This window comes from Misgurnus anguillicaudatus, chromosome 16, assembly GCF_027580225.2.
Source record: "Misgurnus anguillicaudatus chromosome 16, ASM2758022v2, whole genome shotgun sequence".
Classification (NCBI taxonomy): Eukaryota; Metazoa; Chordata; class Actinopteri; order Cypriniformes; family Cobitidae; genus Misgurnus; species Misgurnus anguillicaudatus.
In genome coordinates, this window is record NC_073352.2 from 739,373 (window position 1) to 753,836 (window position 14,464).

General features: G+C 37.9%; 1 protein-coding gene across 2 annotated transcripts in view; it reads right to left on the reverse strand.

Annotated features, from left to right (window-relative positions):
- The window catches only part of nup210 (nucleoporin 210), a 302,105-nt gene that overhangs the window by 190,535 nt on the left and 97,106 nt on the right, over positions 1-14,464 (reverse strand). For both annotated transcript variants that reach the window (XM_073853990.1, XM_073853989.1), the window contains exons 5-6: positions 1,916-2,066; positions 372-504 (exon numbers count right to left, since the gene is read on the reverse strand). In XM_073853990.1, the coding sequence (XP_073710091.1) occupies positions 372-504; positions 1,916-2,066 (284 nt within the window). The remainder of the gene's footprint in view (positions 1-371; positions 505-1,915; positions 2,067-14,464) is intronic.

Below are 14,464 nucleotides of genomic sequence, written 5' to 3' on the forward strand. Positions count from 1 at the left end.
GTAACAGTGAAAACAATAGTCTGGCTTTGAGACCAAATGTGATGATATAACATCACAAATATGCTAATTAGTATGTCAAGAATTCAGACCCCCCTCACCCCTCATTTTCAAAAACTCGTCGGATCTAGACGAATCACAAGAATGACCTATTTTGTATCAAAAACGGCGAATTTCGCCGAAAGGTGACAAGTTTGCACCCCTGAGAATTGATTCTGAATCTTTTTGATTCAAACAATTCCCATGACTAAAGGACAAGCAGCAGCTAAACTGAATATTAGTTTCAAAGAGCAAATAAAACATATGACTCTCCTGTGCAAAACATTTACATTATAAGTTGACCTTATAATAAAGTATGACATGTCCTTTTTTACCTGTGATCTTTCCTTGACGAATTTTCTGCACTTTGTATTTGATGGAAGTGCCAGCAAGCAGATAAACATCATATGCCGGACTTAAGAGAATGTTTTCAAGAATCAGTAGCCTGATTTCAGCTGCACCAACATCCTGCAAATGATTCAGTGTTTAATTTCTGATGTGAACGCTAATAAATCTGCTCTTCAAAATCATCACTCACATCACTACAATAGAAAAGCATACCAGAACATAATGTACTGTGGAAATAGGGCTGGGTTTCGATTCAAAATTCAAGAATCGATTTGATTCCGATTCTCAAGATCTTGAATCGATTATCATTGTTCGATTCGATCCGATCTGATCCGATCTTCGAGATTTAGATAAGTGTTCTTGAAAAAAAGCACAAAATGGTGCCAGATAGGGGTGGGCGGAATGACCAAAAATCTATTCCATGAGTCATTTTATTTCACGGTAACGGTATATTTCATGGTATACATGTTTTTCAGTTTATATTGTTTTTGGATTATAAAAATGTGCAGTTATTTGCCACTCACTATAGCTTTTAACTGCTCACCACAGTTGTAAAATATGGACAATTTAAAGTTAATAATGTTAAAGTGAAAATGCCCAGAGGATAACAACAGATTACGGTAAGTCTTGATAGACAGAATCTTGTTTTTAATTGAGTTATTAATTTTATAGACTATTGAAGCTTTAGTATGCATTGTATTTTGTATTTATGCATACATTACATTAAAAATAGGCAGTATGTAAAATGAACAGGTATAAATTTATGCACAAACCTACAGACAGGATAAATACCTGTATATGAGAGACGGAGCTATAGATATAGATATTATGACGGGTGCTATGATGTGATTAAGTCTGTTTTAAGGTCTTGACGCTCTTTACTTTCTATTAGACATTAACATTTGCGTCCCTTACTCGTCTTTCAGATCAAATATGTTTGAACTATAAGCGAATAAGCCGTCAAACTACATCGCTCCAGCAGCGCATTTGTCACTGATATACACGCGAGCTTTGTATTGGCTTGCTTAAAGTTCAGAAAACTTTACAACTATTAGCATTAGCCTATGTGTAAGAAGAACTCTTTATTTGGCGACCCGTTGCACACGCCTCAAGAAACCTCTGCCTGTCAGAGACCGGCTGCATGAACACAGAGGGGGAGAGAGAGAGAGAGAGAGAGTTTCGCTGGAGACCCGCGGTGGATTCACTGGCGCTTATTATAAAAATAACACAAATAACTCGTTCATTTCTTAAGAGTGGAGTATTTTACATATAGATCGCAACTTTGAGTGTTTCTAGAGTTTTCAAAACAACCGCTTGCTTAACGTTACTGACCGCTATGTTAGTTGTTTTAATGTCCTTCCACCTCGCGTGCATGCGTGAATTCAATGACGCTGCAAGTTTAAGTTATTAATTATTAAATCGATCCTCTGAGTTACGGATCGATCTTTAGAAATTAACATGAAAATCGATTCAGAACCGGTGAATCGATTTTTTCAACACAGCCCTATGTGGAAAAGCATCTGAAGGGTACCTTATAAAGAGCTTCTTGTATTTTGGCTTTGATCTTGGCTTGGCCGGTTTTGATTCCTGAAACCAGTATGATATCTCCTTGATGTCCTACTCGTTCCATTTCAGAGATGTATGTTGGAGGTGTGTACGCTGACTCTGCAAACCGCAGAACCCTGCAATAGAGATATCACAATTAAACAGAAAATTCTCTTATGTCTTTGTTCTATTCACACTATAAATGGATCCCGCCATGGGGTGAAAACAGGGTTTGTTTCCTGGATCGACATGAGCTGGAGCCATTCTGACCATGTGATGTGTGGATCATGGGCAGATGTACCACTTGCACACCAAAGAAAATATAAAACCGTGAATCGGATAATTGGTGCTCTTTAACTGTGAGTGTGTCGCAAGGAGATGAGATAGGGGAGACCGGGGTTGGTTGTCACAATTTTTACTCATGCATGAATTGCTCATCTTCAAAAAATCTTTCAGCAGTAATTCCTACATGAAATGAAACTTTGGAGTCTTGGCTTTAAATGTGTATACTTTTTACTTTTCGAATGTATTGTAACAGAAAGCAATTAACCATCAAAGACACTCTGACACAATGTGACAACCAACCCCATCACGGGGTTGGCTGTCACAGGGTATGGGGTTGGTTGTCTCTATAGTGATTCAATAGGATTTCAGTGATAAATTGGGATTTGAAAAGATAATGTGTAATTTTTTAGTTTTTTAAGCTAGAAACGGCAAATAAGTTTTAATACGAATCCACCCCTATGATAGTTGTTATTAATGCCCCTTATGTTTAAACAATGGGATTAAAGTGGGTGATCAGTTACTTGAATAGGCTTTATGCCCATCTGCACTATGAACTTCAGCCAGCTCCTTGTTTCCTGTCTGCCATTATTGGACAAACTGATTAATCCAGGTGTGTCTGATTATTGTTGTTGTGACTACTGAGGTCAGACACACCTGGATTAATCAGTTTGTCCAATAATGGCAGACAGGAAACAAGGAGCTGGCTGAAGTTCAGGAAGTAGTGCAGCTGGGCATAAAGTCTATTGTCTACTGTTTTGAGAAATAAAATGAAATAATTTTTAGTGTTAAAACCTCTTTATTTAATGCTTTATTTTATTTTAACAGCAAACAAAAACAAACAAACAATCAGACAAACAGTCTTAAAATATGTGACAACCAACCCCGCAAGTTATGTGACAACCATCCCCAACTGACTTCTTGACAAACACGCTAAGCTAGCTGCCACACGGCTTTAACTTGATCGCTAAAAGATGACTCAAAATAAAGCTACTACTATTGGCTTTTTAATGAGTGTTTTGTTTTTGAATGACTAATATCCTACAAGATCTCAACACAAAAACAACACCAACATGAAAATTTACTCTGACCCATAAAAATAAAAAATTGTCTCCTAACCTCAATGTTTTGTGTCTGCTCAGCAAAATTTCAAGTGCAAATGAGTAAGCTATTAAAGGCTAACAAATTGATATCAAAATTGTACCACAGTGCCATGTAGTATGTCTGGAATAAGCAGTGTGACAACCAATCCGTGAGACAACCAGCCCCGGTCTCCCCTAAATCATTAGTAATGCAAATATTAACTGCATCCTCTATATATGAAGGTGCATGAAATGTCTAATCAGCAAATTTCTAAACGCAAATTTCTAATCAGCAAATCACACTGCAGCAACTTAATGCATTTAGGCATGTAGACAAAGTCAAGATGATCTGCTGCAGTTCAAACCGAGCATCACTCAGAATTCAATTCAATTTTATTTTATTTATATAGAGCTTTTCACAATTGGTAAATGTTTCAAAGCAGCTTTACATTAAAAGCAGCAGGGCAAACACAGAAAAATCCACAGACAATATAAGTAGCAAAATACAGCGGCTATGAATAAACTTTACAAGGGAGCGTATTAATAATGTCTCGTATACAAGAGGGTGCTAAGTTAAAGGAGACATATCATGCTAAATCCATTATGTTGTATATTTGTAGTGTTTAGAAGTACATAAAAGTTGAAATAAGTCTCTTCAGGTGCTTTGTTGATATTTTTATATTCTGTTTTGGTCATATTTTCCAACCTGTTCTGATTTTTCTATTATCTATTACGTTTTTTCACAATTACGTCACAGTGTTTGCAGCGGAACTGCCAAATAAGGACACTGACTCCCAGCCCAACACTTCGAGCAATCCGCCATTTTTTATTTCTCACTGCGATATTGTAGTCCAAGCCTAAGGATGCAGAAGTTACGAGAGAGTAAGTCAAAATGTTCGGCTGAACCTGTGCCTGGTTGAGTTTTATTTTTCACGGAAATGTACCCACATCTGTGGGTAAAGTAATTTTTTGTGCGCGAAGCACTTCAAGGATAACTATTTCACCAACCTCCTCCAGTATAAAGTAGGATTTGCCGATAGACTTCGTCTGACTGAGGGGCAAATTCCTTCTATCTTTGGAGACGATGAGCAGAGCACTTCAGTAAGCTGTAAATAACTTTAAAAAAAGTAAAGTACACGGTGGTCATGGTTTTAGCAGTGCTGTTTCTCAATCCGAAGGCTGCAGCCTGTGGATGTCGCATGTGGTCATCAAGCCTGGTTTAAGTTAACCGAGCATTACATTTGCAAGTCATGAGCATATTACAACAACTTACGATTAACGAAGAATAATAGTCAACTTTATAATTGTTAATATTCTGAAGTAAGACTGCCTTGATGATGTATGCAGCCTGGAAATGCGACCTCCGGAGGCTGCAGCCTTCGGTTTGACAAACGGCAGTAACACGCCATTGCGATACCTCCATATGAAGACATTGTTCTGCATCTTCATTTTCATTTCGCTCCGTTTCCGACTCTGGCTCGAACATGTAGGGCTGGATGGACAAGTCTTCCGTTGTTGACATTTTGTGAATAACCAGTGAATAAAAAGTTTCTGTGCCGCTAGATAATCGTATCTCTGCTATAAAACTACAAAAATGGCCGAACGGGGTGGAGTTTAACCGAGTGTGACCTCTGCAACCTGGAGAGGGGGCAGGGTATAAAGTGTCTCACTTGCATTTAAAAAGACAGCACCAAAATGAGTTGCTCCCAGATGCACATCAGAAAAGGGGTAGAAAGGGGGCCTGTGGGGCTATAATAATGAGGAATTCAGACCCAAGCATTGCAGTTCCACTTTATATAGACCACAAATAGATGATTTATATGTAAAAGGACAGATTTAAAAGCATGATGTCGGCTGACTCCCCGGGTTGAAAAAACCCCTAGGAGAAAAACTTCTGAGAGGATCAAAAAGTCCTAGCAGGAAAAAAACGTTGGGATATATATATGTATGTATGTATGTATGCATGCATATATGTATATGTATATGTATATGTATGTGTAAATGTGTATATGTATGTGTAAATGTGTGTGTGTGTGTGTGTGTGTGTGTGTGTGGTTGTGTGTGTGTGTGTGTGTGTGTGTGTGTGTGTGTGTGTGTGTGTGTGTGTGTGTGTGTGTGTGTGTGTGTGTGTGTGTGTGTGTGTGTGTGTGTATATATGAAGAGTTTGGTTCCAAAACACGATAAACACCATTTTTGAAAAAAAATGAGTTACTGCCGAAATCAGTATTATATCAGGTCAGTAGTTAAAAGTAAATAATTAATTTTACGCAAAATCCAATACCCGCCGTGATATTCTGTCATCTTTTCTCCCTTTTTTCCCAAAATGCGACAAACGCCACTCCTTCTTTTTTACAGAACGCAATAAATCCATTCCTCAAATTACAGCCCACCAGTCACGCAATGTAAACAAATAATGGCGGCGCGCTGAGTACACGGAGTCCTAGTTTTCCTCATCTACTTTATACTTCGTGATCAACAAACAAAACAAAATAATAATTTAATTGCATTGCTAAACCTGTGATGGTTTTCTGTGACGGGAAAGAAACGTTAGCCATCAACATCTAATAATTTCTGCGAGAGGCACACGGTTGCTTGTTCTCCAGACAGCATCAAGCTTCTCATTGACCCCAGAGGATCTTATGAAAACTTTACATTATTTTACTCAAAGTCAACGAAAATCGAGCGGGACCAAAACATTTTACAGCTGATCGCTGTGAAAACGTAAAGAGACGACGTCAAGTACAACCGCAGCAATGTGTTCTTAATATAACAAAGTAAGTGTTTTGGTTAATGCCATTAATGTTTATTTTTTAATCATTGTATACCACTAGTCAACTAAATAAATATAAAATGGTAAAGATGAATGCACATTTATACATTGCTTTAATAGATTTATAGCATTTTGAAATAAAAAAACTGTCATGGATTTATTGCATTTTGTGGAAAAAAGAATTCGTTTTTATAATAAATCTTTGAAAATCAAGTTATGGATTTAAATTTTTTATGTTTTTATAACCTAAAGATGCTATGTGAAAGTTTATAACAGAAAATAGTGGTTTTCATCTCGTCACTTTCTTGGTATAGAAAACTCGTTTTTACCAAAATTTGGCAAAATGGATTTATTGCGTTTTGGAACCAAACTCTTCATATAAATGTGTGTGTGTGTGTGTGTGTGTGTGTGTGTGTGTGTGTGTTAGGGCCGGAACTCGATTAAAAAAATTAATCTAATTAATTAGAGGCTTTGTAATTAATTAATCGAAATGAATCACATTTTAATCACATATAAATATTTGACCTGAGAACATTGAGAAGCTACCAAGTTTTAGTATACCATGAATAATGACTGAATACATAAGCTTAAGCAACAAAATATTGTTTGTTTTTGTTCAACCAAGTCGTTGTACTCTGAGTCGGGCTAACGTCCACGCTAGCTGCTATATGTTTTGCATTAAGATGATACTTGAGGCTCGATGTGCTGCGGCGATATGCAAATTCCTTGTTGCAAAGCTTACACACAACCATGCTCTTATTGACGTTTCCATCCGTTCGTTTTTTATTTTAAAAAATCCCATCCACGGGGCCAGTGCTTTAAGTGGCCCAAAAGAAGTGCCGGTACTCTATTTTTTTTGTTTTTTTGCTGACTGGACTTCTATATTGAAGGGGTTTTATATTCAGCAGTTAACAGACGACCTTGTAAAAAATAATAAATTCTTTTATAAGTTTGTGGATTTGCTTGAGCTAGAAATAGCTATTGAACATACATAAAATGTGCAAAAGGTAGATATGCAAGTAAAATTTTCAGCATGGTCAAATGCTAAAACTAGTTGTTCAGAGCTTAAAAACAAAAACTTTAAAATGACACCAAGACCATGTCTATGGGTTCAAGAATAACAAAATACTGGCCATTTGAAAATAGAAAGTCATAACTTTATTTTTTCCCATTGTTTTCCATTTTGCGGGTGGTAAAACTACTGTGCGCGTCGTTCAAATTAATTCAAATTTCGTTCACTTGTAGTTTAGCAATTAAACTAAATGTCTATTACAATTTCAAGAATGTTTTTACTCTGCACATCGCCTGAGGAAATCTGAAGTTGTGTCGAGGGAACCAAACTGACAGCCGCGACAGCGGAGATTATCACGTACAGTACCTACAAAAGGGTATTGGAAAAAGCTTGCGTCTGACCTGCAGCGATATCATTCTGGCTTGGTGGGATGTCAGCCAGGGAGTCCTCTGATTCTGACCTTGTTCTTTTACTACTCAGAGTCTAAAACAAGGAGGGCATATTAAGTGTTCATTGTATTTTCATTTTAACCAACCAGCTATGGTTGCGCATTTCACAAACAAACACACACCTCTGTGTATATTGCCATATACTTTGAAAGTGTAGCTAAGAAAGTGTGGTGGTCCAAATGGAAAACGCGAATGCCTATAAAACTGCTTGCCATTGTATTTAGGGAGCTTCAAATATAGCGTTCAGGCTAACCGTATGCATACGGCAGCTGTTACGAACACTGGTCATAGGATTAAATAATGCTGACGTTGTTCCGTGATTCCGTGGTATTTGTAGGAGTTTTATTCAGCGACCACCAGTCTGACGTTTGGACGCGACGCATGCTCATAATGCCGCAAGCGAACGCAGGTCATGTGATCAGCCGAACAGCTGATCATAGCTGGACAGGGTGGGTTTTTAATTCTCATCTCCATAAATATATGTAGTAGTAAAAGGCTAAAAATCAATATCCATTGCTGATTTCTCGTCATTGTGGAGAGCGCAGTTCATGGTTGCATACGTTCATGGTTGTTAACGCGGAATTTCGCGTAATTTTCGTCAGCGAAAAAAATCAAGAAATTTGACGCAAAGCACTTAGTTCCGAGCAGTTCCCACATGACTTCTATGTGACCGGAGAACTGTTATTTTGAAAGTTTTGTCAACATTTCCGTTCACTGGGAGCGCAAAGATACATGCACTCTCTCATCCATGTCTCTCTCAGTGCACGTCTCTCACGTGCACGCACTCTACTATCTAACCGAAGTCTGAACACAAATCATCATGTATTTGTTCAGTTTTATGCGTTTCAAGCGAGCTGAGGCAAACTAACTATCCCTCGCATTTATTATAGGGCCCTAGGGTGTGTGAGGTACAGAAGTGGGGCAATGCGCATGTTATTCAGAATTCTTTTTAAGTTGTTTTTTGATCAGTATTGCTGTTTACCATTTTCCTTGTCTTCTTATGAAAGACATTTGCTCTACAAGAGATTGAGTTAAGTGCACGAAAACTTAGACCTAAGCATTAAATAGGTTGTAAATAGTTGGTTACTTTCAAGGAAAAAGTACAGTGTTCCCCTTGTTATGCTGCTTGGTTGCTGCTACTGTGTGCAATATTGTAATTATTTTATTTATGCTTAGTATTTTCAGCAGCAAGGAATTTTCTTACTTGTTCTACCTCACCTGTTTTTACTATTTGTTAAATATAGTTCAATAAATGATCCTTTTTTTAAATTAAGAGTTGTAACATTTGGTTTTATCATTGTGTCATTTTTATAATGTAAACTGAATGAGCAAAAGCAGTATCGGCTCCAAATATCGGCTAAAGAAAATCGGCAACCTGTATCGGTCATCGGCTTAGGCTGATGGGAAAAAATCGGTATCGGCACAAAAAAATCCATATCGGTCAATCCCTAATGTGGATATGGGAAGCTTTTGAAATTGGGTAGGCCAAATCCAGGCAGAAATCCCCAAAATAGCCTCAGAGGTGTGAACTCTTTGGTTACATATATGAATGGTACAGTGATATGTGACACACAAAAACTATAGAATAATTAGTGGGAGCATTTAATACAGATCTATTATTGATTACTAAACTCCACAGCAACCTTTGCTTCCTGAATTTAAAGTGGATACTGTAACATGCATAGTTGTTTTGGCAAAACATCTGTCACATTCAGAGCCCCACACTTCACACACGCAGGTAAACCGGATCAACGCGCGTGTTGGTCTTCATGCACTGCGCATACCTGTTGATGATAAAGTTCTGTGAGAGCAGAGTAGCCTAACGTTACTCCATATTCTTTCAAACCTTTTGACCATGGATCAAGCCACAGTGCAGTGCTGGTGATCTGACTGACTGATTTTAACACGTCAATGATTAAAGAATTAACTGCATGTGTTAACGCTGGCAGCCCTAGTTTTAACATCAAATGAAGTTTGAGCTCGTAGGATTGAGCTCCTTTCGAGGACAGCAAACCAAGTTTGTTTACCAGTTAATGTTAAGACTTATGCTGTGTTCCAGGCAGGTTTTTGAGCCCGTAAATCACGACTTCAAAACCACAACAGACAACTCGGAACTGGGAGTACATCGATCTAGTACGAATTCACAGGTGGGAAGACTGCCATTCCAGTGCACTTTCACAAGTAGAAGGTTGGAAAACACGAGTTACAGGTTGCCTGGAACGCGACATTAAAGCAACACCAGAGTTTTTTTTACCTTAAAATAACATTTCCAAAAAAGTTTCAGTCGTTCATCCACTCGAAACAGGGTGAACGGCACTTTCACATTCGCTTTGAAGCCCTCTATCGGCCAAAACCGCACTAAAGAAGTATCCAACCGTCGGGTCGCAGTCCTGTAGTTCGAGTGAAAACTACAAAAACTTGTTTTACGGCAAGTTACAATCCAATCAGAGCCAGCTTTGCTGAAGTAGGCTAAATTATTTACGACAGTGGTAATGGGCAATTTTGCTTTCAACCTGTAGGGAGAGCAAAGAGCAAAAACTCTTTAGTGTTGCTTTAATAGGCTGGCAAACTTGTGAATTTACATTAAATTCAATGATTCCTCCCTGTACTACTAGGTAAGAGCTTGCATACCACCACCATACTTTTAGAACCACAGAATAATATTAAAGTTATTTTAAACTTTAAAACTTCATTTAGAGCAGATGACGCTAATTTTGTCATCTCAGTTTCACTTTGCGGTTTAAAATGAATGGGTGTAAAATCCTCTCCGACTCGGACTCCACGCGGTCTTTTCCGACATTTTTTTTCAGATGAATAATGCAGGCATGATCCACATAGTTGGCTGAGCCACATACGCTATGGATAACAATCTGCGTCAGCTATGTCATCATTACATTGCATGAGCGTCCTGACACACATAAAATTCGAATGCACAGTTTTGCGTTCAAATATGCATTTACTTTTTAAATTCGAAAAAAAAATTAAATTCGAATTTTAATTTCCTGTACCGCATGACCCGCGCAAACAAAACGTATTGTTTTCTTCTAGTCAAGTAAACATGTAGTTCAATTATCCATTTTTATTCTATGTCATTATGTCAGTATCAGTATTGTCTTTCTACCATGCACAATACTATCTACGGGCACTGCACTAGTGCTTCTAATGACAGCTGGACAGCTGTCACACAAGTTTGCAATGCAGATCAAGATGCATTTACTAAACAAGAAAATGGCATAAGAAATATTATCACAGAATAATAATCATCTTTGGAAAATCTCGGTTTCACTGTATAGACGGTTTCATCGGACGCGTGTGTTACACGTCTGTATCCGAACCTTACTTCCGGTTTCGTTTTTTTTAATGCTCTGACTAGTTGCTAAACTGATCTCTTGAACAAATGTCTCGTCGAAAATAACAAATGTTTTGGTTTCCTAGGTAATCTATGTGTTGTTGTTTTTTGCTTGTTATATAAATAAACTACATTTAAAGTACTTTGTTGTTATTTATTATTAGCGGAAGTTACGTGCAGACCACGACAGCCGCTTGTTTATGTTGTTACTGCTGAAACAGTCTATAGACGTTTCATCGGACGCACTGGCTTTCTCGCGGTTATGCGTCTGGACAGAACCTAACTTCCGGTCTCTGTTTTTTTAATGGCCTGACTAGTGGCTAACCTGAACTCGAACAAATACCTCGTCGAAAATGACAAATGTTTTGATTTCCTTGTGACAAGGGAGACAGCGATCATGGATCACTGCTATGTGAATAGCACACATTTTACACAGTAATGTTAGCTCAGTGTAGTTTTTGATATGCTATGATTTGAACTAAGGTCAACTACTTCTTGTTTATTTTGCTTGTTATTCAGAAATAAACTACTCTATAAACTAGGGATGTCCCGATCCGATCACGTGATCGGAAATCGGCCCCGATCACGTGGTTTCAGACTTGATCGGAATCGGACGTTACCTCCCGATCAGGACTCGGATACATATGCAGAGTTTAAAATCCGGCGTCAAGGTGCCGCTCTGCTGCGCTGGTGCATGTGAACGGGAGAAGGGTATTCCTGCACAACTGGAAGCTGCAGTTTTAGGACCCCAGTTCTATGACCGCAGTTTTATAACCCTACGTTTTTGTGACAGCGCCAACTACCGAACTGGATGAGCAAAACCATTCATTTGAGATGGACGACATGGAAAGCAATCAGACTGTGAGTACCGATTTAATGAAGTTTTATTTAAGTATATAAGTAGGATTGACTACAAAATCTCCCTCCTTACCCACCAATGCATCTATGGTGAAGCCCCCCCCCCACTTCAAAGAACTACTTACCTTGCAGACCTCCACTCGTGCCCTCAGATCTGGTACAGGGTTTCGACTGAAACAGCCCAAGACAAAGCTTCGGACTTTGGGAGATCGGGCCTTTTGTTCAGTAGCTCCTAGGCTGTGGAATGCTCTCCCCGACCACCTGAGGACACCACAGTCTGTGGATGTTTTTAAACGTGGCCTCAAAACTCACCTCTTTAATAGAGCTTTTAACTGACTCGCTATGTTCTTCTTGTTGTATTGTCTCTTATTTATTATTATCCTGTAGCACTTTGAGATTTTTCTAAATATAAAGTGCATTATAAATTAAATTTATTATTATTATTATTATTTTATAACATTTAAACGATGCAAAGTTTACATAGCGCGAACTGAATTAATAATTAATTCCCACCAATTAAACATTTGTGTGCTAGTTTTATAAATTACTACGACATTCTTAGTCCGTGGCCATATTTCATTTTATAAATCCTTGTTGAGTTTAACGTTAAATGACTACATTAATCGTTTTTAGTGAATGGGAAGAATTTAATCGAAAGATTGAAAAACAATTGAGGAAAGAAGGGAGATCATTCAATTGGTGGGTAGGGTATTGCTGTTATGTATTTACAAATATTCTGTCTCTCTCTCTCTCCCTCTCCCTCTCTCCAACAACTACATAAGTGTTAAATCAGAGATATATATTTCAGTTAAGCATGTTAAACAAATGTTTCTTATTTAACATTCTCTCTCTCTCTCTCTCTCTCTCTCTCTAGAGTTCAAGCCTGCAGCCATTCTTTAATTGCAGCAGCTGATGGATTGGTTGCATTGTTATTGGTTGCATTGTTTGTTGCAATGTTATTGGTAAAATCACATGAAAATATATAGATATATACATATAAATATACATTCTTGAATGATTCTTGAGTCTTGTCTTGGCTCTCTACAACCTTAAAAAATTGGCTGTAATTTAGTGACTGCATATGCTGATTCCATCTTTATTTTACCTGATAATTAGCTAATTAGTTAAGCTTATAGAGCTAAACTTAACTTAGGTTTAGGGTTATAATTCAAGAAATTAAGACTAATACATTTAAAAATATACATTTTTCATTTATAGTTTGTGTAAATTTGTTTACACTGAAAATTGTCACTTAAAGCACATTTGGTAATTAATTAGGGGTCAAGCCCAGAATGGGCGAAGACCCCTATTGTATCTGTTAGTTTTCTTCTTTATTATTCTTTATTATTCTTCCTGTCACCTTGCGGTCTATGGCAGCCCATAGAACCGTACGTAGGAAAGTTATGAAATTTGGCACACTGACAGAGGACAGTCCAAATAATATCCATAGCAATTTTGGAGTCTCTATCTCAAACCCGCTAGCGCCACCATCAGTCCAAAGTTGCACTTACGTTTTTGCTTATAACTTCTGATCCGTAAGTCCTAGAAACGAAATTCTTGTTTCCTCCGATTCCTTGGCTTAAGCCGATTCGACCCTATGACGTCACTTTCCGTCATGAAAATTTTTCCGCCATTTTGAATTATTCGTAAAACATACTTTTGCAAACTCGTCCGAGAGTTTGTACCCGATTGCCACGAAAATTGGTATGTAGCATCTAGAGACCCTCACGGCAAAAAGTTATTAAAAGAATTTTGATAAACCAATCCGTTGTCGTATGGCGCGTCAACAAATTTTACGTAGAGCGCAAAAAAACAGATTTTAGTCTGTATCTTTGCCAAACTTAGACCTATTGACACAAAACTTGGTACGTGATATGCCAGTGAAGAACTGAGGGTGCATGCACAGTTTCGTTGCAGCGCCACCTAGTGGCCAGACGAATGTATTATACGCCTATAACTTTGGCTGTGAATGACTTATTTTCACGGGACTTGTTTCCTTGGAGTTTTGAATAGTTGCCGAGTCCAACGATACCAAACATGCCAGGATTCGTCGTACGGTTAGCCCTGTGCATCAAAATAGCGCTTAAAAAACATGCGCGAATATCTCCGCGAGCATTATTCCGATCGACTCAAAAACACCATAGGAAGAAACTAACCTAACCTTCTGAACAAAAAGTTCTATTGGTGTTATATTAAAATTTTCATCAGAAATGGCCGAAAATTGCAAAAAACGAAAAATTACCTTCAAATTTTTTGTTTTTTACACATAAATGGTTGTAACTTTGTAACGAAAATATATTTTTCCACCAGATTTGATACGCTGATGCATAAGCACATTCTGAGGCTACACAAAAAAAATTGTATGCTTGCAACCCCTAGATGGCCTTATAATTGAACAAAACCTTTGATAATAAGCCAGCCCTACGGTCATACAACTGTTTCTTCACTAAACTAAAGTGTATAGACATAAAACTAGCTAGATATAACACAATCATGACCTGATGTTGCATGCACAATTTTGTCATTGCGCCACCTACTGGTTTTGAGATAGAATATGGTATTTTTGCCTAAAACTACTGCAACAACACATCTAAAACCATGAGTCATCATGGATTATTCCTTTCATGGCTTTGACTATAATCACTGGTGGTTGCCAATTCACTCCCTAGCAACCATTGAGAATACCTTATTAACCGTTTTTGCAAAAGCTATATCTCTGCATCAGAACATTGT